Source organism: Syngnathus scovelli, chromosome 21 (assembly GCF_024217435.2).
Source record: "Syngnathus scovelli strain Florida chromosome 21, RoL_Ssco_1.2, whole genome shotgun sequence".
NCBI classification, from domain to species: Eukaryota; Metazoa; Chordata; class Actinopteri; order Syngnathiformes; family Syngnathidae; genus Syngnathus; species Syngnathus scovelli.
Genome location: NC_090867.1, coordinates 5,877,525 through 5,900,638, shown reverse-complemented (window position 1 = coordinate 5,900,638; position 23,114 = coordinate 5,877,525). Strand labels below are relative to the sequence as shown.

General features: G+C 49.6%; 2 protein-coding genes across 6 annotated transcripts in view; both read left to right on the top strand.

Moving 5' to 3' along the window:
- Nucleotides 1-38: 38 nt before the first annotated feature.
- fbrs (fibrosin) lies at nucleotides 39-10,799 on the top strand. Of its 3 annotated transcripts, none has more exons than XM_068649426.1 (18): nucleotides 39-1,776; nucleotides 2,716-2,892; nucleotides 3,096-3,122; nucleotides 3,237-3,266; nucleotides 3,336-3,384; nucleotides 3,629-3,968; nucleotides 4,035-4,258; nucleotides 4,353-4,651; nucleotides 4,731-4,775; nucleotides 5,339-5,440; nucleotides 5,685-5,768; nucleotides 5,923-5,961; nucleotides 6,462-6,533; nucleotides 6,608-6,761; nucleotides 6,975-7,055; nucleotides 7,140-7,223; nucleotides 7,352-7,568; nucleotides 7,678-10,799. In XM_068649426.1, the coding sequence occupies exons 1-18, from the start codon at nucleotides 1,474-1,476 to the stop codon at nucleotides 9,245-9,247; spliced, it is 3,897 nt and encodes a 1,298-aa protein (XP_068505527.1). In that variant the 5' UTR covers nucleotides 39-1,473; the 3' UTR covers nucleotides 9,248-10,799. The 3 variants fall into 3 exon arrangements, with proteins under 3 accessions (XP_068505527.1, XP_049615506.1, XP_068505528.1); XM_049759549.1 differs by having other exon boundaries at nucleotides 7,349-7,568; XM_068649427.1 differs by lacking the exon at nucleotides 5,923-5,961 and having other exon boundaries at nucleotides 7,349-7,568.
- A 633-nt stretch (nucleotides 10,800-11,432) lies between these two features.
- srcap (Snf2-related CREBBP activator protein) overlaps nucleotides 11,433-23,114 on the top strand; it is a 20,102-nt gene continuing 8,420 nt past the window's right edge. Inside the window, exons 1-25 of one of the 3 annotated variants that reach the window (XM_049759540.1) lie at nucleotides 11,434-11,662; nucleotides 12,964-13,040; nucleotides 13,226-14,763; nucleotides 14,836-15,543; nucleotides 15,814-16,038; nucleotides 16,144-16,470; nucleotides 16,592-16,784; nucleotides 17,235-17,404; nucleotides 17,564-17,660; nucleotides 17,814-17,903; nucleotides 18,046-18,225; nucleotides 18,302-18,513; nucleotides 18,595-18,772; nucleotides 18,854-18,990; nucleotides 19,063-19,232; nucleotides 19,348-19,677; nucleotides 19,749-19,935; nucleotides 20,087-20,256; nucleotides 20,356-20,552; nucleotides 20,762-20,977; nucleotides 21,255-21,413; nucleotides 21,504-21,632; nucleotides 21,776-22,093; nucleotides 22,321-22,541; nucleotides 22,667-22,983. In XM_049759540.1, coding sequence (XP_049615497.1) covers nucleotides 13,441-14,763; nucleotides 14,836-15,543; nucleotides 15,814-16,038; nucleotides 16,144-16,470; nucleotides 16,592-16,784; nucleotides 17,235-17,404; nucleotides 17,564-17,660; nucleotides 17,814-17,903; nucleotides 18,046-18,225; nucleotides 18,302-18,513; nucleotides 18,595-18,772; nucleotides 18,854-18,990; nucleotides 19,063-19,232; nucleotides 19,348-19,677; nucleotides 19,749-19,935; nucleotides 20,087-20,256; nucleotides 20,356-20,552; nucleotides 20,762-20,977; nucleotides 21,255-21,413; nucleotides 21,504-21,632; nucleotides 21,776-22,093; nucleotides 22,321-22,541; nucleotides 22,667-22,983 — 6,254 coding nt within the window. In that variant the 5' untranslated portion in view covers nucleotides 11,434-11,662; nucleotides 12,964-13,040; nucleotides 13,226-13,440. Of the gene's footprint in view, nucleotides 11,663-12,963; nucleotides 13,041-13,225; nucleotides 15,544-15,813; nucleotides 16,039-16,143; nucleotides 16,471-16,591; nucleotides 16,785-17,234; nucleotides 17,405-17,563; nucleotides 17,661-17,813; nucleotides 17,904-18,045; nucleotides 18,226-18,301; nucleotides 18,514-18,594; nucleotides 18,773-18,853; nucleotides 18,991-19,062; nucleotides 19,233-19,347; nucleotides 19,678-19,748; nucleotides 19,936-20,086; nucleotides 20,257-20,355; nucleotides 20,553-20,761; nucleotides 20,978-21,254; nucleotides 21,414-21,503; nucleotides 21,633-21,775; nucleotides 22,094-22,320; nucleotides 22,542-22,666; nucleotides 22,984-23,114 lie in introns of all 3 variants that reach the window. The other 2 variants (XR_011086092.1, XM_049759539.1) reach the window with 2 other exon arrangements.

Here is a 23,114-nt window from a genome sequence, read left to right as displayed (position 1 = left end):
CAGTAGTGGCATCAGGCACTCGTCGTATGGCGGAAGAAGACGTGCGCACACAATGCATTGCACGGCTGACAAGGAGTGCGACTCCCCGATGTCCATGATACATTTACAATTCCGAGGAAACGCGTGAAAAGGAAGCGGCGGGGGACACGGCGTGCCCCCCACATATGATTTTTGCACACTGGATTTTGTCAGGAAATGGAATCGTGAGCAGTGGACGCCGGCGACCGGTTGAACTTGTTCTAAACATTGGATCTAAACAGTGAAGGCTTCACGGTGGAGCTGCCCAGCCTAACGGGGGTTGGCCGACACCCTCGTTTATGGAAATCGACACCGAGGCTTTCAAGAACGGGCCTTGAATTTTTGTTCCAAGCGATGGAGGGGGATCAGAAGTGTTTTCGTGCGTGAAGGACTAATATAACGTTATTACACGAGTGATTGTCAGAAGTGGCTTCGCATTCCTCCAGTTTCGTTTGAAGGCAAAAAAAGGATGAACCCCCGCTAGCTAACAGCTGGATTGGCTAATGCTAACCTAGCTGTGTTGCTAACATTACGTCTTTCTTTTGATGGGTTACAAACTCAAACCATCACTATCGCCCGTCAAACATATCGATAATTGAAAAAAAGATTAATCGACTCGGGATTATTATTCGGCCACACGCTTAACTGTCCGGTTGGTAGTCGTGCGTTGATGTCGGAAAAAACGTATTTATTCTTAGGTTGCTGTCTGAATATATTGTGATGTATTGAAGTTAGCCCAAATCGTGCTATCTGAATTAGCAAATGCTAATTTGCTGGAGTCAAGCCTAGCCGAGTGCTCGGCAGGCGGTCGCGCACCAAGCTTGTATTGTTCCACATTTTTATCCTTAGATCTGAGATTTGTGAATGATTAGTGTAGTTTTGACTTAATATCACAATGTCACGACAGACAGTGTGTTGGCGTTCTAGTATTTGGCTTCTGGGCCTTCCTAACTAGCTAACCGTGTCAATTTTGTGCTAGCACTCAAATCAATTGTCAGCAAATTGTTGATGGAAATATTAGTTAGCGATGGCCCGATTTTCATCAGTAAACCTATGTGAGACTGTTTAGTTGGTTTGGTCATCAACCCAAGCGGGACTGTCGTTTTTGTTTACATGCTTATTCGCTAATTTTCTTTGCTAGCGAGCTAATGTTAGCCACTTAGAAGATGTCCTGATCGTTGCGATTGTGCTTCACTTCCATCGCGGGTCGTTGCAAATAATTGAAATGACTCTCAAATTCCGCCGAAAGAAAGGCCCCGATGCCAATAGACTGTTGTCAAAGCAAGGGAAATAGTACGACCACTATTCAATTAACGCCATTTTCACTGGGGCTCCGAGCTACGGCCCGGGGGGGCTGGTGTCATCTCTTTGCGGTTAGGTGCCACCTTCCGCCAGACCGGGACTTAATTTAAGTGCCTTTGGCGTCATCGGAGTTGGACAAAAGGCTTGGAGGACATGGAGGGTCCGAGCCGAAGCACTGCATCTAGGCAGAGCCGCCGCTCCCGTTCCCAGCGCGACAGGGAGCGGCGGCGGAGGACAGTCAACCTGCCTGAGGAACGGGCTACGTCCCTGTCGTCGGGCTCTGATCGGGAGGATCGCGGGGCCACCAAGGTCCTCGGTCCGGGGGAGAAAGAGGGCCGGCCAGGTTTTGGTCGACACAGACCCCCGCGTCGGAGAAAGAGGGAGTCGGTGTCGTGTGAGGAAGACATCATCGATGGCTTCGCTATTGCCAGCTTTGTCAGCTTGGAGGCGTTGGAGGTAAATAAATATTTGCATGTTGAACAGTAGCTGACATTTACTCTTTGCTGTTGTTTTACAACTTTTATTCAACTAGGGCATATTTTTAAAAAAAAATGTGCAAAGGCCTGTGTGCATTTTGCTATTCAGAGAACAGCAAGCTGTGCAAGAACTACGGAAACATGGAACATTTGCTCTCGAGTATTCAAAAGTTGACAATGTCAAATTAAATCCACGTTTAGAGATAATAGCGCCTTTTAAGTTCACACCCATTGTCGAACTCCTCAACCCTGACACCATTCCTTGCTTGGAAAATGCAATCCACTCAGTTGATGGCTCGTGGAGAGGCCTCAATTATTCATGCACTCATTCCGGGAGGTGTTGATAAGCTGCCAAATGGCTTTGCAAGAAAAATGCTTGAGAAATGACCCGCAGCCGTTTATGTGTTTGTGTGTCTCAACAAGAGTGTCACTGTCAAGCCACGGCAACTGTGAGTTTTTAATTTCATAAGGCATTTTTTGTTTCACCCCAAAGATTTTCCCATTTGAATGCACTGGCCCTGGTGATGATCATCATAAGTCAGAAATCACGTGTACATTATTGACAAATACATAAGCGGAGTAGCCGTAAAAAGTCGATTGAGTTGAACAGATCGGTGGGCGGTAGGTAAAGGGTTACTGTCAACCTCGATGCTAATTACAGCCAATCAGAGCGCTACCATGGAGACCAGCACAAACAGGAGCAGCGCTGAGCCTTCATCAGCTGCTGTTCAACTGGTCAGTGGGATGATTCTGAGCAGACCTAAATCCATGAGATCAATTTGTCGTCACACAAACACATTCATGTTATTCTACGTCATGACAATGGTTTTCTTGTGATTGTTCAGTGCAGAAACACTAATGATGATTCAGCCTACTTTGTCCCCTTTTTTAAGCTTACCCAAAAGTTTGTTCTCTTCAGATGGACTGCTCTATGAAGCCAGGCCAGCACAACGACATGCTGGGAAGGAGGAACAAGGGCAAGAGGGGTCCGGAGGAGAATGGCGGGGGGCCGCTGTCCGAGCCGGAGGAAGGCGTTCCGCACAGCTACTCCAGCAGCTGTTGGAACAAGTGTAGGAACAAGAGGAGGAAGCTCGAGGTGAGATAAATCCTTCGGGCTCTGGTGTCCTATCAGCTGATTCACGGTATGCATGGGTGGAATATTCATGTTAATTCCTCTTCCACCAACGCCAGATTAATAAATGGGGGCAAGTAGAATGTTGTATAGGAAATTCTTGAGTTCCCCTTTAAAATGTTAGTGTCATTTTATAAACAACCGCTAAAATGTCACTCCTGCTCTAGGGACACCCGTTGGAGACTGGCTATATTGTAAGTGTCAAGTAAAACATAATGTAGAATCATTTTTGCAGATTTACATGATCTGATCTGTTAATTCCAAATGACTTTTTTTTTTTTTTTTCCCCTTACCTCAATTTGTTTCAGTGTGACACGGAGAGCGATGCTGGAGACAAGGTATGTGCTGCACTCACTCACCTGTCTCTTTTCGATATTTGGTCTCATAAGCTTCTTTGACTTTTCAAGGCCTCGGACCATGACATGGATCCAGTGTTCACCGTCAGCACCCGAAAAGGTTGGTGTCTTATTAAGTGCTGCATCCACCTGACACCAGTTTACCTGATGCATGAGGTTAAATTTAGATCAGAAGAGCTGATTACCACTCAACTAGGAACTGGCCTATTTCCATGAAAATGTTCACACCGTTAGACAGGTTTACTAAGCAATTTATATGATGACCGACATAACCTGTAGTCACGTATCTTTTGTTCTTGTGTGCTCGTACCAAACTGGTCATTTGACTTTTTTTTTTTTTGAAGTTGTTGAGCCTCCGCCCTCAACTGTGGACAAAAGCTGCTCGGCGGGCATGCCGGCGCGGAGTGGCGTCCCACGCTTGATGGTGACGCCCAGAGTTTCTGGCCTGGAGCGGAGTCAGGAGAAAAGCCTTGATTCGCATTACCCGGAGGCCGTATCGTCATCTACCTCTTCCGCCTCCTTCTCCCGTCTGCCCTCCCGCTCTCCGGCCTCGGCGGCAGGGCCGGTTCCCAGGCCCGGCTCTGTCAACGTTAACGGCGGGCGTCACCACAACGGCAGCCCTCCGCTGTCCAAACCGAAGCCCTTCCTCACCTTGCCGGGACGCTCTCACACCCTTTACAACAGGTTTGTTTGACTTCTTCACTGTCCAGGTAGCAGAGGTGTGAGGGACTCTGTTGTTTCGTTCCCCAGGAGCAACACTCCAGTCAAACCTCCGTCTGTTGCATCATCTTCATCTTCCATGCGCCCTCCAACTCCCTCCACCAGTGTCTCCATGTCCTACATCCGGGGCGCAGGGTCCTCGGGGCCCCTCCGACCCCCATCGCGAGCCAACTCGGGGGCTTTGTTTACTTCCTCACCAGGCCTGCCTCCTCCTCCGCCTCTACTACAGGGCCCCTCCCACTCTTCAGCAGCAGGTACAGTAGTTACATAACATCATAACTTTTAATTTCACCGAGTGTTTTTTTTTTTTTTTTTTAAATTGTCTTGATGTAATGCGATCCACCACAGACCAGGAAATGCTGCGGCAGAATTTAAACTCTCACTTCCTGAACGCACAAGAGCGCGAGGGCCGACGCAGCGCTCCCGGGGCCGAAGGTAGTAACGCCGCCGCCGCGGGTCGCTCCACTCCCGGCGGGGCGTCGGCGTCCAGTTCCACGCCTGGATCCACGGGTCGGACGTCGCAGAACCAGCCCAGCGTCCAACCGCTGGCTTACCAGTTCCATCAGCACAACCACCAGCACCAGCATACGCACACGCACCAACACTTCACGCCTTTCCTGCACCCCACGGCCACCGCACCGCCCCTGGTGAGGAGCATCCTTGTCACATGTGGACTGGATTGCATATTTGTGTTGATTAACCCTTCTTTCACTTTGGCTTTTTCAGTTCGATAAGTATCCTGGCAAAATGGATGGGCTGTACCGGCATCCTGTAAGTACCACACTGGTGTGAAAAAGTATTTGCACCTGCCTTCTGTTTTTTTTTTTTTTTTTTTTTCTTATCACACCTAAATGTTTTGGCTCACTACAGATTGCCACCACTAATGTGCGAGTAATTGAAGGCCACCCAGCCCAAAAGGTTTGTAGTGATGTGATAAAAAAAAAAAAAAATGGAGTAGCCAAGTCAAAATCCAGACTTAAATGTAATTCCAATGCTGTGTTACGATGCAGTATAAATGAGTTACAATTCTACGAAGGCGAGTCAGCCAAAATTTCACCACAGCGATGCTGACTCATCACCAGACATTGCAAATGTTTGATTTCAGTTAATGCTGCCAAGGGCGGAACGTCAACGTATTATGCACAGGGGCCGAATAGGTTTTACAGAGATAGGATTGGAATTTGAGATTTGCTCGCGTTGATTTTGTCCGACGTGAAAGTTAGTGTGATGATCTGAAACTGAAAATAGGAAGGAAGCACGTACTTTGTCATTGTTTGCGAGCGCTTCTTGATTGAATGTTGGAGTGGTCATGATGGTTTTGTCTGTCATGACAGTTCTTCCCGCAATACCCGCCGCCGCCCTCAGTGCCCAACATCCAGCCTGTGATTCCTCCCACCGGGCCTTTTAGCTCCCTGCAAGGAGCATTTCAGCCAAAGGTAAGAAGAACGTTCATACCAGACGTCAACCTGTCCTGACTCATGAAATCAAAAGTGGGCGGCGGCTGCGTGCGGTTTTCGCCAACGCGTATGAGGAATCTGGCAAATGGCTCACCTTCCGCTTCGAAGACTTAGTCACGGCCTCACGTTGATAACACCGTTTGACACACTTGGCCATTTTATATTCATAGTTGTTGATTTGCTGGTCTGCCAGCGGTGCCTGACGGCTCGTTTTGTGCAACAGCCTCTTGTCCCTCAGGGAACCGGTCCGGATCTTAGCGCTCGCCTCGGGGTCGTGCCGCACCACATGCAGCCCAAAGATCACCGGGTAAGGAGTGCCTGAGTCAACTTGTCGTTTCTCCACCGACCTATTGCACCACAATATGTAGCCTGTCAAGTTGTACTCCAAACAAAACAACTTTCTCCTGTGCAGTGTGAGAAATGTGGATTTAAAGTGGCTTTACAACTGTGTTCTCTCGTAGCTAACTGATCCATTCGGGACATCGTTGAAAATCAGTAATGTAAGCACAAACTGATGTTTTGAATGCACTGGCTCAACTTATCTTACTTTCTCACTGCTTCATTCACGCCGCACTAACCTCAACATGTTGCCTCGCTATTGCTCTCGCTCAGTGGCCTTGCACCCCAGTCAGATATTTCATATTTCCACAATGCTTTTGACTTCTCCTGTCCTCCACGATTGCCGCACTCACTTATGAGTAAAAAGTTGTTGAGAGATCACTTAGAAATGTGTCATTTAGTTCGAGTGAATAGCCAGGGGTGGGCAAAGTATGGTCTGGGGCCCACATACGGCTCCCGACATTCTTTAATCCGGCCCACAAATCATTTATAGGTTTTTTTTTTAAAACCTCATCTAAGATTGATGTGGCCCACTGTTTTAAAATTCAGACGGGGCCCTTGAGCACTCAGGTTTGCCCATTCCTGGAGTAGAGAAAAATGTATGGATGTAACAGCCAGATTGATGGATTAACAATTTTTTTTTTGTTTTTGCAACGTGCAGAAACCTGGAAAATGGTGTGCTATGCATGTATATGTGGCCTGGATGATCCTGAGCCATCAGAAGAAAGTAAAGGTACGTCCTAGTAGTAGGAGACAAAAAAAAAAAAGTTTGATTTGTGCTATAATCTTTTTATTTTTTCCCGCCAGCTGATGCAGGCTGATCCTCACAAGTTGGACTTCCGCAGTGACCTGCTGGCTCGTCTTCCTGGAGCCGGTGGACTCGGCCCAATGGGCCCCATGGGAGGGCCCCTGCCTCCAAGTCACGACTTGACCAGACCTCCCGGTCTCTTCTCAGCGACAGGTGCAGCCAGACAACTAGCATTTGTACATTTTATATGCACACTCACCAACCTTTCAACACGTTACTTGAAACTGAAAGCGCACAATTCCAAATTCTTGCAGAAGTTGGATGTCATAATTTTCCTCACTATCACAAGCGCTTCATAGCTGAGTCATAGTGGGAAAAACTGGATTTGATCGTTCCTGTCTTAAGACTCACGTTACCTTCATGCAGGTGCAGTCAATCCGTCCTCGGCTCCTTTCATCGCCCCATCGGCGCCGCACTCGTCTTTCCTCGCCCCACCTGCACATTTGGGTAAGAGAGTCTTCATTCGACGGAGTTGCTTTGATCCACTCACCGGCTAACGATTGGATTGGCATTTATGCGTGCACCTTTTAGACCCATATGGCCGATCTCCACCCTTTACCCCGCTGGGAGCCCTCGGTTCCAGTGCCTTTGGAGGACTGGGAAGCCCAACACTTGGTCAGTCTCGTGTCCCTATTTTTGTTGGCATCTGCTTGACTTGAATCAACTTCTTATTAGTTATGATAGCTATCGATGTGAAATGGATTGGACTCCCGGTTAAAGTGACAACATCTGGTTTGCAGCAGGCTCCATGTTCGGTCCTAAGGACTCACCTGCCAGCGTGGTGGGAAGCTTATCCAACGCTTCCAACCACCACGACGCATGGAACCGACTCCATGGCACGCCGGCAGGCTTCCCGGCGGGCCCCAGCTGGGCCAAAGGAAGCGACAAGCGAGACGAGAGGGACCGCGCCAAAGACGCCGAGCGGAGAGACATACCACATATCAAAGATGAAAAGGACAGGTAGGATGTCACATTTTGATCTATTCAGTGGTTTTGTATCCATAGAAACCTTTCTTTTCTTGACCCAAAGACTTAGTTTATTTAGTAAAAGTAAAACTGTGTTTTGCAGAGACAACACGCTGTATGGCCGTCCACCTGTCAGGATGTCTCCTGTGGCGCCGTCCTTTAAGCCCCGCAGTAGCACCCCGATCTCCCACATCAACGGCCACAGCAGCTCCCTGGGCCCAGGAGGCGGGCCTGCTGAGGACACGACTCGCAGTCTCAACAGAGACCGAGAACGCGAGCGGGACAGAGACGGGGAAAAGAGGCTGCTGCCGACAGTGTCTTCACGAGGGCTTCCCCATGGCTCTTCCACTTTAGTAGCAGACAGAGACAGACCGCGCTCTTCCTCCTCCTCCGTGCTCAACACCCCCCCGCCTGCCAGCCGCTCTGCCCAATCACCACTGGACCTTTACCCCCGCCAGCTCGGCCCGGCAGTACACGTCCATCACAATGAACACCCCCAAAGAGACGGCCCCCATCCCACATCCTCGGCGGCTTCTGCCTCCGTCACTTCTTTATCTCAGGCCAAGAAGTCTGATCGGACCATGACGCCCGTCTCCAAGCCGCCCCTGATCCTGGCGCCGGTTAAAGTGAAGGAGGAGCGTAAAGAGGAGCCAGAGCACATCCCCATCTCCCTGCCTGCCCCGCTACCCAACAACGCTTTTGACCGCCCCAACAGCCACCCACACAACCACAGTTCTGGTACGCCCTCGTCTTCTCTTTCACTGACTCCCACTCCGGGTGTTCCCCTCCCTCCGCCCACTCCCAACCCGCCTTCCCACATTTCCTTGTTGGACCGCTCCCGGGCCCTTGAAGCCTATTTGGGTAGCGCGGCAGGGTCCGGTTTGGTCATGGGCCCGGGTGGGGATCGTTTCGCCCATGGGACACCTCAGGGACCGGCGCAAGGTCCCCACAGCTTCACCTGGGATCCCTGGCGAGAGCTTGCAGCCCAGCAGCATCAGCAACATCGAAGGGAGGCAATGGCACTTCGTTCGGACCCGCACCTCAGCCTGCGTTCGGATCCCCACCTGGCACGGCTCCTCCAGCACCAGCGCTTCCTGGAAGCGGAAAGGGCTGCGGCTGTTGCTCACCACCCTTCTACGTCCACTGCCTCCAGCCATGCGGTCCGCCAGGAGCTCGCCCTCATGGCCCACCACTTCGACCGGCCTCACCAACTGGGACCGCCGGGAGGGGGCCTGATGGACGAGGAGCAGCGTGCACAAATCCTGCGGGAAGACTTTGAGCGGGCGCGCTTCTTCAGCATGCACCCCCATCTTCCGCCAGGCTCTCACCTCTCCAGCCCCTCTCATGCTGCTACCGCTGCTCACCTGGAGCAGCTGCACCCTGGCCTTCTGTCCCACCACCTGCCTCCAGGGGCCGCCGCAGCAGCAGCCGCCGCCTCCCAGCATCACGCGTCTCTATACTCGCGTCTGGGCCCACTTAACGCACACCACGTGCCCAACGGCATTCTGGCAAAAACGCCCGCGGGTTTGGTGGGGGCTCTGTCAATGGGGGCGCCGCCACCTCTAATTCCGTCCATTACCAGCCGGGCGTCCACGCCGCCCCGTGGTTCCAGACTGATGGGCCCCGGCGAGCTGACGCTGTTCGGCGCCCACAAAGATGGAGAGTCCAGATAGTACAGGTTGAAGGAGATGAAGGGAAATGTCAGGATCACTGTGCTGCTCGCTAACAACAGTCTGTCACAGAAAGTAGTCCCAGCAAGCGAAGCCTAGCTGCTGGTAGAGATGCAAGTCTCACCCATGTGTTACCAGTGCAATTAAGAATACATAATGGATCACTGTTTGAGCATTTATTCTGGAGATCCAACTTCAAGTCTGGATGTGTTTTTCTACACTCGTAAGACTATTCAGTGCACTAAGATGATAAAGAAATGCTCAAAGGGCTTTCTTCAAACCCATTTGAGTGTTATTACCCGATGTTTTAAGGTTTAAAATTGCACTTGATGGTACAAAAATTGCTATTGCGAGGACAAAGAGCTACGTGGACCTTAAAAGGATAACAAGTAAATGTGCCAACAGCTTTTACTCTTGAGAAAAAGTGTAAATGGACTTGAGGCTTAATATCAGGGATTTTGAGGAAATGCTCAAATGGTTTTCCATGATACATTCTTGGCATCTGATCAGTTTCATTTTCTGTGGGCAGTCGGTTACTGCGAGGCCGTCATTGGTGGCACATTTTTTAATAAGTTGTCGTTTTTTGCCGTGGATCAGCGGTGACTTCCATAGGCATGTGCACCTGAAAATGTCAAGAATTCAGATTCTCAATCTGTAAAACGTGGCGGCGCTGGGGAAGAGAGTGCGTAGACGTGAAATGGTTAAAAGAGGCACGTTGTGTTTGTGTGTACGTTTGTCATTGTGAAAAGACAGAATACTGACGAGACCAATCCATGAGTCAGTATTGTACCTCAATTTCTTGCTTTACCCAAAAATCCCCAAAGCCTCAGCGTCATGAAACATGAAATTCATTCATCCCTTTTCAGTTTGTTTTTGGGCTTGTTTTGTTCCCCTCCGGGGATAGATGGCGAAATGAACTGTGCAGCGTTGTGTTCACTCGCACAGCGTCTTAGAGCTTCCTCCATTTCCCACTCTCCTCTGGACTATATGAGCAGGACCAGATTATAGTAGTCTAGACAAAATGCCTTTGTAATTATTATTCTTAACATTATCTTCTATAATAATAAATATATTCACTGTTACGTTATTGTCATTGTTTCAGGTATGCACTAGTACTCTCTCTGTCCCTCCAGGTAGTAATACTGCACATCCTGCAAAAAAAAAAAGGCTTGCTTCACACTAAAGGTTGAAATGTTGGTTGAAGAGAAGCCTTTGGACTCTTCAAGGATCTCATCTCTATGCCTTTATTATGCTCACAGGGAGATTTGACTGTGTGCCCTTGCTTTGTGTGTTTTATCCATTTGGGATGATGTTGTAGAGGCTTGTACAGTAAGATCTGGGAACACAGTTTGTGTTGCTGACAAAAAAAAATAAGTTATATACTTGGATGAGTGGGACATCTGCTGAAGAATTGAAAAGGCATACAAAGGACATCCACAGTGGACGTAATGAGAGGGGAAAGACTGGGTCGATTATTTTAATATGACCATTTTATACCTTTCCAATCCCTCCCCTAGAGACCACAAAGATTAATTATTAAATGAACTGTTGTTTACTCTCTGGTGTGGGTCTTTTGTTCTGATTTTATAAAAAGGAGGCTTAAATACTTTATCAGTCAAATAGTTAATGAAAAGAATATGTCAAACTTAATGCTAACTAAAATGTGTTTACATTTAATCAATTGCAAACCACATATGGAGGGCCATTAAAGCTGTGCTGTACTTAATGCTGAAATTGGTTATATTTAATGTTAATTTGTGTGAAATGTTATGGGAAATAGAACATGCAAATATTTAATATACAATTATTGTTTGGGTTATGTTACGCAATTTGGTTTAAAAATGCTCATTTCTATTGAAAGTAAAGAAAGTTCAGCAATTATGTGATAGCATTTTGCCAAAATAAAATAAGCTCCCAATTATCAAGAACTATTTAGTAAATAAGTGTGATGCGGCAGGCCGGATCGTAAGTTTTTTTGTCCCTCAATAAAGTTCTATATAAATAGTTGTATAAAGTACACCATGTAATTTAAATATAATATATATATATTTTTTAAAACTGCAAATCGGAGCTTTGTTTTTTATTTTAAAGCGCTAATTCCACTGCGAACTCGCCGACGTTTGAAGTGTCGCGCCGTTTGAAGTATCGCGAGAGTTGCGTGTGTTGTGTACTTTGCGAGGAGCGGCGCCACTCCACCATTTCGCTGCGCTAAGTCTCCTCCCCGCGACCGCTACATTCTGAGCCGAAAGACACTCTCTCCCGGTCCGTATTTTAACTTCTTCATCGAGGTCGACTGCTACCTCGTTGGGTACCGGGAGGCAGTTTGGGCCACCGGCATCACGGATAGAGTGCGATTTTACACGGATGACGACTCCTTCAGCGAGAATTTAGTAAAAGAAAACTGGTCGGAAAATTCAGGTAGGTGGGAACTTAAGATGGCGGACTTTGAAAGGGAGGGGGCCAAAGAGGAAGTCATGAGAAACTCGGGGGAAGCTCCGACTGACGACACAACACTAGCGCCCTGCACATTGTTTCGCTTTGCACCCGTAAGTGGTTGTCTGGATTTAAAAGCAACTATGACCACACACGTTATTTCTACGTCGTCGTTTGAATTTGAGATTAAATTGAACAGTGGTTATCTGAAAAAACGAGGGTTGAAGTGTTCTATCATTGTGGTCGCTTCTAAAGAGCCAACAGTCGGACTCAGCGAACCCCCTTAATAAAATTGTGAAATGCATGTGAAATTTAACAACTTAATTTTTATTTTCACTTCTACTACAAGGGCAAATACCTGGCATGATAAATGAGAAGAAAAAAATAAGCGTGTTTAGTTTTTGCTAAAACATTTGACCCCCAGCGTACTGACGTCACGAGCGATTGTCCCCCATTTAAAGTACATGCACAAGCGGGTTTTAATGGCACATTTTCAGTTGCTGTGGCCCATTTCAAAACAATTTGTCACGTTTTAAAGCAAAAATGAAAGCATTACATAAGCGCGGGTGGGAACGCGGCGCCTGCGCGTCCCACGAACACAGCCGACTAACTCCAGTTAGCTTGCTAGTTAGCTGCCTAGTACCACCCTAGCACTGTTGTTGTACAACGCTAGCTAGCTCATCAGCTAACCGCGTTAGCCAAACCGGCATTGCGAAAACACTAAATCTAAGTCATCTTTTATGACGGGGAAAGGGTGTTTTCTTTGACTGTGTTGTTTTTTTCACCGCTGTCGCTACGTGTCTGTGCATTTTATATAAGCCACCAATGCTCGTGCATCCATCGAGCATAGATGTGAAATGGTTAAATGCAGATTCCATTGGAGATGTCTTTGTAATCAAGGTCCGGCCAGTGGTCGATGGTGGTCCTTTTAAAAAGGACTCAGATGTATGAGCAATGGGCAACACTCTGAATCGCCGGCTTGTGCGAAAGTGCGTGCTGCAGACGTCTTCCTGTGGGCGAATGCAGCAAACACAAGTTCACTCTTTTTTTTTTTTTTTTTTTAACTGCTGCTGCAGCATGCACACTCCATACACACAAGCTCAGCACACTGGGGCAGCAGCAGCAGTGAGCTAGCCTGCTATTCATTCACTTCGCACCCTGTGACATTTGAGATGAGATGACACTTTACTAAGCTGCCCTCTGTGTAACTTCTCACATAATGTACAATAGGCTCAGAGCTAATATCAAGCACAAATAAACTTGTTTGTCTCCGTTTGTTTCCCAAGAACATGTGGAGGGGACCTTAATTTCAGCATCCTGGAAGTAGAAAGTTCTGAAGATCCGTGTCTCACTCCACAGACAGGTGAGCTGCATGTGGTCAAATATTGTACACAAATGTGATTGCATGTACAGTGTTACTTGTTACCGTGGTCCATCGCTTGTCTTCTCAACAGGCAAGTCAGAAATTCAGGTTCTACTGTTACTTATAGTCAAGACTAACTGTCTTGTTTTCCTCCTTGAGTTGTCATTTGGATTTTTGATCTCCAGGTTCAACGTGTGGCCGCAGCAGCAGCGAGGAAGGAGGCTGCGGGGAGGCGGCAGTGCGGCAGCGAGCCTCTCCGGCTGTGGATGTGCTGGGTGGCAAGCCCCAGGCCGCACACAATGTGTCTGGGGAGTCACCTGGACATGTCCCGCAGCCCGCCGCCGCTGCCCCCCGCCCGCTCCCTCCTTTGCCCGAGAGCGTCCACTCTGCATTTCCCGTTATGGAAACCGCTTCTCCAGTCCCGATTTCCGGTGCTGCTGACATCTGCGTCCCACAGGGCGAGCGCATCGCCCAAGTTGATGGCATCAGCTCGTCCAACCCTGAGGACTTCAAACCTTGTGCCCCCCTCGCCTCACATCCACAAAACACCAGCGAGTTTCAAGGGTTGCAACATGGCTTACATACTGTTTCTAAAGAGACAAACATGTCCAATAGTGATACGCTTCATAGTCAACCTCCCCAAGCCGGCGCTGGACTTGTGGCTGGTTTGCAGGAAAGTTTGGAGTGTAACTCGGAAACTAAAACACATTTGGAACTTGAAAGCAAAGACACGAGCAGAACTGTTGCCGCACAAGATCAGATATGCATCACGGCCTCATCCCTCTCAAACACAGCCACTGAGCAGTCAGATCAAGCGAGCACACGTCAGGATTCGACGACGCCTTTGTCTGCTGCTTCGAACTGTGGGGAACAAGTTCACCTGCCACAGGTCCTCAAAGAGGTCCAGCGGGATGTTGTCCACATTAATGAGGACGCTTCAAACAAAGCAACTCCTCCCACGGCTGAAACACTTGAGACTCCAAACGCAGGAGAACTTGGATCAGGTTCTCCACATACGGCGGTGTTGTTTAACAGCACAGGACATGCCCACACACGCTGCGTGACTGACGAACAGAGCGACAATTCCCCCAAGTCCTCGGCCGTCCCCTCGGTGCTCGACTCGGACCTGCTTGTGTCCTTGCAGGCCGAGGCAGGACCGTCTCAACCCTTAACGGAAATGCCCGTGATTACTGAACTGGTGCATTCCGCTGACTCGCAGGAAATCGTGGTGGTCAGCGAGGCGGCGCACCTCGGCGGCGGCTGGTCCAACGTGCACCTGAAGCAGGGTTACCTCCTGCAACGCGCCGACGGTAGCGTGTGCGAGGCCGCCATCGTCACAGAGCACACGCCGGCCGAGGCCAAGCTGTACGAGGAGAGCGTGCGGGCCGACATGGGCTTGGACGCGCAAAACGTGGAAGTGTACCAGTTCTGCGGCCTGGTGGAGGAAGTGGGCGAGGAGACGGTGTGCGTCAGTACCAGTGTGCAGATACCTCACTCTCCGGGATATGAGGTCAACCTGTTTAACGCTTTGCTGGACCCCTCCGAGGACCTGGAATCTCACCTCGAACCTTCTATCCACACGATTACTGACAGTGACACAGTCATTATATCCCAGCAGGAACGTGATGCAAGCCAAGCACAGGTTTGCTCCACCAACAATGTCCACAGTCTCTCCGTAGCTGCAGTGGGACAACACCTGCTCCTGGACGCCAGTTCCAACCAGGTGTGTTTGCTGGAAGTGGACTCGTTCCCCGTTGAGCAGACTCCGACACAAGTCTTGACGTCTTGTCCGCAGGTGAGCGAGGACAAGCCCTCGCTCATAGATGCTGCAAAAAGTGAGCAGGAAGTTTCCGACGCCACGCCGGAGGCTTGCGTTTCCTCTTCTGCAGGTACCAAAGAATCTCTGTCGGAGGTTTCATCCCGGAAAGCAGCTGCCTCCACCAGAGCCCAACCAGAGGCTTTTATCGCTCACCCTGCGGGAGGTATTAATCCAAAGCTGTTGCTCATCCAACCGGGAGCAGAATCTCTCTTGAAGCAGACAACTTCATTCCTCCAGCAGAAAGTGGACTCAAAACCAGAAGACAATCAGGGCACCCCGCCATCCATCGAATCCCCCACGGTCGGTTCTTCACCTGCCGTTGTGGGTGACGGAAAAAGCGAAGTGAAGCCAATCGTCCGAAGGACCACAACAGCTTTGCGTTGTAGCCAATCGGAGCCCTCGAATGTCATTCAAACTTCAAACCTGACACCTCGCGCTTTTAGTGAGGAAAGTGGCATCACCCCTTCATCCAGCGCCAAGGACCCTGCGACTGAGCGCGACTCCCCCTTTGAGGAGGACGAGGAGGATGAAGAGGACGATGATGATGACGATGATGATGACGATGAACCAACGGGGGACGCGGAGGCCTTGGACGTCGCGTCGGGACAAGTCAGCAGTGAAGAAGATGGCAGCGATGAGGATGCGGAGAGACCGGAAATGACCACACAAAGCTCGTCGCGCAAGGTATTTTTCGAAACACTCGACATGTTATGGAATAAAGGCATCTTTTCCAGAATGAAATACAGAATGTACAAGGATAATTCAGTTATAAATTCACTTGTTAAAAGCACTTTCTTGTTAAAATAACCTCCTTACGGACCAAATTAGAGATCCCCTGGTCTAGATATTTTTCACTGCTGTTGATCACACTTTAACTTTGTTTCTATCGTAAAACTAGTACAAAATTGTTACACATAGAACATTTTCGTTCAGCCGTCCTCTTTGTGTTGTCAGTGGCGAGCAGATGGGGCTTCACCCTCCACCTCCTTCTATGAACTCGGCGGCGACTGGACCGGCTCCCGCCGCGACAAGTCGTCGCTGCTGCGAGGACCTCACGGCAAGTTTGTGTCTCCCACCTCCATCGGGGGATACACTTCCTTGTTGTCGCCGCCCGATCAGTCCACCCCGCATCGGCAGCGTGGAGAGCGGCGCTCCGACATGGCTGAGTTGGCCAAGCATGTGAGTAGACCACTCCAATACTTTGTGTATTCTTTTGTCGCTAATGCTCTATTTTGCTGTTTGCAATATCACTCTTGTAACCGAATGTTTCTGGCTCTCCCGCAGGAGGCTGACATAGAGCACCGAAGCCAGGCGCTGAAGCGAGAGGGTTTTTGGTCCACCAAGCGCCTCAACCGCCTCTCTGAGCCACCACGGCCCAAAGTGCACTGGGACTACCTGTGCGAGGAGATGCAGTGGCTGTCGGCCGACTTTGCCCAGGAGAGGCGCTGGAAGAGGGGCGTGGCCAGGAAGGTGGTCCGAATGGTGATGCGACACCACGAGGAATTGAGGCAGAAAGAGGAAAAGGCCAAGCGAGACGAGCATGCAAAAATCAGGAGAGTAGCGTCCTCCATCGCCAAGGAGGTCCGGGCTTTTTGGAGCAGCGTAGAGAAGGTGCGGGATGCTGTTCCAATTATTTGTTTCCAAGTTGTGCCGTTTGGTTCGGGTTGCAAAACTGCCTGATGATGACAAAAGGATTAAGAGCTTTTGCATTTTTGTTTGTTCACGGGTGAAGGTGGTGCAGTATAAGCAGCAGTCTCGGCTGGAAGAAAAAAGGAAGAAGGCTTTGGACCTCCAGCTGGACTTTATCGTTGGACAGACTGAGAAATACTCCGACCTCCTCAGCAAATCTCTCGCGCCCGCCGCTCGGCCCGAACCTAACCCGTCGCCTTCCAAGACTTCTGTGCCCGCCACCGCAGACGAAGATGGTGAGCGCTGTCTTTCACATAAGATTCAAATAGAAAATGGGATCTTATTTAATCAATTCAGAGATTTATTCAAAAGACGTTAAAAAACTTCCTTCAAACATCTCTGTCTTCATTGTGAAGCCAATCTCCCACAGGGACGTTTCCATAGTTACACATCACGGACACTGAGTAATAGAAGCAATGGCTGGTGAGTGTACTTTAGTCTCGGTCTGAGCACTTGTAATGCATTTGAAGCCGACAGACAAAAGTGACACAACAGGCCCAGGAGCAGGACTTGGCCATCATGACCCGTCTAACCTGTTTGCCGCTGCCGTCGCGCTATTACTCACGCATCGTTGCTGCTCCACCAGGGCAGCCTCACGACTCACACTTGATTGAGGACGACTACATGAGCTCAGATTGACCTTGAATCTCTATTCTTGTTCACTTCACTGATTTCATCCAATGCAGATCGAGACTTTGAGCCTCCGTGTGAGGAGGAAGACGACGAGGAGACCATCGAGGTGGAGGAGCAGCAGGACGGCAACGATGCCGAGAGCCGGCGTAGGGAGATCGAGCTATTGAAGGAAGAGAGCACACTGCCCCTGGACCAACTCCTCAGCACTTTGCAACAGACGCAGGTGTGACAACCATCAGCGCCCATCACCAATAAAATAATTGGCAGGAGTTACCAGACAGTTTTTCTTGTTATGATGGTTTAAAAAAATAGAATAGTGAAAAATGTGGAGAATGAATGGCACATTCCAAGTTTCTGAACAATGACTGATTGGGTTGCGCAGGACTCCGTCTCAGATGAAGAACGCTCGCATGAATCGTCCTCGTCGGCAGAGCAAGAAGAAGAAGAAGATGGAGAATTTGCTGCCAATGAAGAGGATGGTGAGATTGCCTTCAATATTAACATCATTGTATTGTGGACAGATTGTCAAGTTAAAAAGTCAAACATTGGTGATTGTACGTGGTAAAGTTTCACATTGACTGTTAACGTGGACATTTGATGGTAGTTAATTGTTTGTTTTGAATGTGTTCCAGCTGAAGATCAGGAAGACACCATAGCTGCCCAGGAGAAGGCAGAGGGAGATGTGGATCATGCAGAAGAACTGGATGACTTGGCCAAAGAGGGTGTGTTGAATTTATTCAAAAACCCTCTGCTCCCTGATTTTATTTAATTCTTGCAGGGCTGTCAAATTTGTGAGATGAGAGCTTTCATTGGCATCCAATCTGCTTTTACATGGTGGTTGGCACCTCTGTTTACTCCCTGTAGGAGACATGAGTATGGAGGAGCTCCTGGAAAAGTACAAAGGAGCATACACCTCCGATGCTGAGGAGCCCTCTGCTTCTGGCTCCAAAGTAAGCTCTGATTGGGAGGCGTCCGACGAAGAGGAGGAGGAGGACGAGGACAGTGACAATGAGAGTGATGTGGAAAGCAACACTTCCTCCTCAGGTATCGACAAGAATCTTAACGAGAATCAACCAACGGCGTTTCGCCTCCCTGATGATGAACGAGTGTGTCTTGTCAGACTCTCCAGGGGAAAGCGATGAGGAGGAAAACAGTGAGAAAGATGAGAGTGAAGATGAGGACGACGGTGCTGATGAAGGGATGGAGGTCTTGCTCAAGGAGGGAGACCACAGCCCGTCTTCATCAGGCTCACGGCCGAAGAAAGAGATCAGCCACATTGCCGCCACTGCGGAGAGTCTGCAGCCCAAAGGCTACACGTTAGCCACCACCAAGGTGAACTTGCTGTCCATCATCAAATAGAGTACAGAGGGGTGACAATTAATCATTTGGATCTCACTTTATTGTGTCGTCAAGGTCAAGACGCCCATCCCCTTCCTGCTTCACGGCACGCTACGAGAGTACCAGCACATAGGACTGGACTGGCTCGTCACCATGTTTGAGAAGAAGCTGAATGGAATCCTGGCTGACGAGATGGGTCTGGGCAAGACCATCCAAACCATCGCGCTCCTGGCTCACCTCGCTTGCGAAAAAAGTAGCGATGTTTTTTTCGCAAACACACTTTTTAATTTTTTTATTTATGAACGTTTTCTGATGATTTATGTCTTGCGTGCAGGCAACTGGGGCCCTCACCTCATCATCGTCCCCACCAGTGTCATGTTAAACTGGGAGATGGAACTGAAGCGCTGGTGTCCCGGTTTTAAAATCCTCACCTACTTTGGCAGCCAAAAGGAGAGGAAGCTGAAGCGACAGGTAATCCACCGTTGTCTTATTAGGAATATGTTTGAGACACAATGTTCTAAGCGCTTCTGTTTTTCCCGACAGGGTTGGACCAAGCCCAACGCTTTCCACGTTTGCATCACGTCGTACAAGCTGGTGCTGCAGGATCACCAGGCTTTCCGTCGCAAGTCTTGGCGCTACCTGATCCTCGACGAGGCGCAGAACATCAAAAACTTCAAGTCGCAACGCTGGCAGAGCCTGCTGAACTTCAATAGGTCTCTTGATGCGCACGAGCACTTGAGATTCCATCAAGAGTCCAAGTGCACGTATCGGTGTCAACAACAATCAAATTAGTCCAGCTAAAACTTTGCCTTGTCTTCTCAATTTCAGCCACAGACGTCTACTGCTGACAGGAACTCCTTTGCAGAACAGCCTGATGGAGCTGTGGTCTCTGATGCACTTCCTGATGCCGCACGTCTTCCAGTCGCACCGTGAGTTCAAGGAGTGGTTCTCCAACCCGCTGACGGGCATGATCGAGGGCAGCCAGGAGTACAACGAGGGCCTGGTCAAGCGGCTCCACAAGGTTCTCAGGCCCTTCCTGCTCAGGAGGATCAAGGCCGACGTGGAGAAGCAAATGCCTAAGAAGTACGAGCACGTGGTGCGCTGTCGCCTCTCCAAGAGGCAGCGGTTCCTCTATGATGACTTCATGGCGCAGGCCTCGTGAGTAAAGTACACATTGGAAGTTTTGGGTCTCTGTGTAGTCTCACCTCTAAACATCTCTTTGCTCTTAGGACCAAGGAGACCCTGGCTAGCGGGCATTTCATGTCCGTCATCAATATCCTGATGCAGCTCCGGAAAGTGTGCAACCATCCCAACCTGTTTGACCCTCGACCCATCCAATCGCCCTTCATCACCAAGCCGATTGTTTTCCGTACCGCCTCCCTGGCGCTGGACGCCTTGGAAGTGCCTCCTCTGAAGGTTGGTATCCCCCAAAAACAGCGTTTCCCAACACACCTGATGATCTCTCACCGCACAAATATGTGCTGCAACACAACGATCGGGAATTACTGCCGAAAACATACAAAGTCAGGTTTTTGAAGACCTTTCTGTCACTCTCATCCGCATGCAGCGCTGCGACCTTTCTATGTTCGACCTCATTGGTTTGGAGGGCCGTGTGACTCGCTACCAGGCTGACGTCTTCATACCAAACCGCAAAGTCAGTCGCCAGCTCATTCAGGAGATTACGGAGTCTCCCGAACCCCCGCCAAGACCTCGAGCGATCCACTTGAAAGTCAACAGGTATAGAAATATGTTTATAGCCAAGTTTTTTTTTTTTTTTATCTTAAGAAATTTGGAGAGGTGCTTTTGCTGACTCAATGATGACATCTGATGTTTCAGGGTTCCAATCCCGCCACCCAAAGGCGACAGCCGCTCTGCAGCTGTGATGAGCAAACCCACCTGCTCCGTGCCACCTGCAACTCAGGCACCCAAACCTCCGAGCCCAGAGGCCACAGTGGCGCCTGTGCCTGTGCCTGCGCCCACACCTACACCAGCACCCATGCCTGCGCCTCCACCAGCCCCTGCTGTTCAGCAAGGTATGTCTTGTGCTTGTGATGACATCACATTTTCGCTTTCCAGACAAACTCAACTTGCAAGTCAAGGCACTACTGTACTTCGGCATTATAATTAAATTGACATCATTTATTTTCACTCTCAGCTGTTAAGCATCCACACATAAGTTCAACAGAAATTGCATTGTCTCGTTTGAATTCTTTTTTTTTTTTTTTTTTTCTTTCCACTACAGTGATTTGTTCAGTGACAACCGCAGCCCCTCCCCGCACCCCTCTGCCTCCCGGTGCTCAAACGGCCGTGAGATCCAGCGCTCCCAAGCAGGTACTGACAGTGCGCCCTCCCCCTGCCCCGAGCACCACCGGCATTCCCGCTCATCCGACTCCCAACCCCGGCAGCATCATGCCACAAAGGGTTCTGCTCAGTCCGGACATGCAAGCCAGGCTGCCCTGTAAGTCCTTCACTTGAACTCGAGCTCATTCTGCCATCAAATAAAAAGAAATCGATGCGCTTGCTTCAATTTGTTTACTTTTCACTCCCGACTGAAGCTTACTGTAAAATTGCTGCATCAAACAAGAGAATCAACTCTGTATATTGACACAACCAAACCAAACAGTAACATCAGTAATGCCTTTTCCTCAGTAGGGTTCCATTAAACTATTTTTAAAAATGTGAGAGGTTTTTAATGCCCTTGGCTTAATCGGTCATTTCCTTGTGTCTACACCAAGCTGGTGAGGTGGTGAGCATAGCGCAGCTGGCCTCCTTGGCGGGGCGCCCGGTATCATCTTGTCAGGGCAGTAAACCCGTCACCTTCCAGCTGCAGGGCAACAAACTGACCCTCTCAGGAGCCCCCATACACCAGGCGCCACCCCCACGTCCTCTACAAGGTATCTACATTTTTAGGACACACTGTCGTTTTTTAATAGTTGTCTTCAACCCGATTTTGGTTCCTGACCTGCAAATTGTGTGCCCTGCAGGCAATGTGATGCACTTGTTGTCCAGCGGAGGGCAGCATCATCTCATCAGCCAACCAGCCCAGTTGACCGTCCAGAGCCCAGTTGCTGCATCCCCTGCCCACCGAATTACTCCCAGTGCCTCCTCTCAAGGTGTCTGTCTCGGCTTATTTGTTTATTGCAGTGTTTTTCCAGACTTTTTTTAGATTCATTCATATTTGAGTTAAATTGCATCTTCACAAGTTGTTCATATGATGACAGCTCCAGATTCTAAATATTTCACGTATTATTCTTAGTGCCGTCTTCTGCCGTGGTGAGCAGCGCCGGGGTGGTGAAGATCGTGGTGCGTCAGGCAGCAGGCAAGGATGGCAGCCCCGTTCCCACCCTGGCCGTAGCCCCGTCTCCTCGCGTGGCTCCCTCCCACCCCCGCCCAAGCGCAACCCCTGTCCGAAACACGGCCACGCTGCAGCTCGCCCAGCGCACCCCCGGTCCTGCCACCGTCCACTACACTCTAGCGCCCCCTAGAACTCCCAGCACCACCCTCAACCAAGCCCAGCCCCAGGCCCCTATCCTCAAAATAGTGCAGCCTCCTCCACCTTGCACAGAGAAGCCAGGTGAGAGAACTTGACTTTTTGTCTCTTAATATGGCATGTGCATGAGCAGATGTGGATCAGCACCAGAAGTGGGGGACTTGAGTCACATGATTTGACTCGAGTTGGACGAAAGGTGCCAATTTTTTTTCTCTTGGCAGCTGACCTTCAGTCCTCTTTTCCCCACATCACTCTTCCACTGTTTGATGACTGACCATTTAATTTGATGACTTTGCTCTCTTCCTCTTCAGCTCCAGCAGAGGCGACAACGTCGTGTGCTGCATCCAAGCCGGCCGCTCAAGATAGCATCAGCAAAGAAACAAGTACCAGAACCACCACTGCCACTACAAGCACCGCTGCAGTCGCCAGCACGAGTCAGACACCAGCTGCAGTAAAGGCTAAACCCAGCGCTGCTCCAAAAGCAGCACCCAGGAGAAGGCCTCGACCGATTCCTCGCTCTCCTTTTTACATTGTAAGTTTGAACAAATTTAAAATGACGTCAACACCAACATGCAACTTGTAGTGGACTAACTACTATTGTCATGACATCATCCTGTCATCACTCTTCATATATGCCCCCCCTCTTCCACCTGACAGCCTTCGCTGGCCGAGACCCTCAAGAAGCAACGTGACAGCAAACTGGACCACATCTTCAGGGTCAGCGAGCGCCACTCCGCTGCAAAGCCTGTGTTTGGCAAGGAAGTTCTGGATTTCCTGACATTCCTACCCGGGTCCCGGCCCTCGCCCGCTGCTCTGCGTCCCGCCGAGGCCGAGTGGAGGCGTTCGGGCCACAGCAGCTGTTTGATGTCACAGTGGCGACACCCGCACGACTTGTGGAGTCACAGTCACTCAGTGGGAGATGCCATCCACAGCATCGAGGAGAGGTTATTGCTGCTGTCAGACATCGTGGACCGGTTGGTTTCTAATCCTCAGTTGTTTGAATTGGAAGATAATGCACTGTACTTGCGTAAAGCACTTTGATACAGATAAAATGTCACTATGGCACAAATTTAAAACATCTAACACTCTATTGGTTGCTTATTAT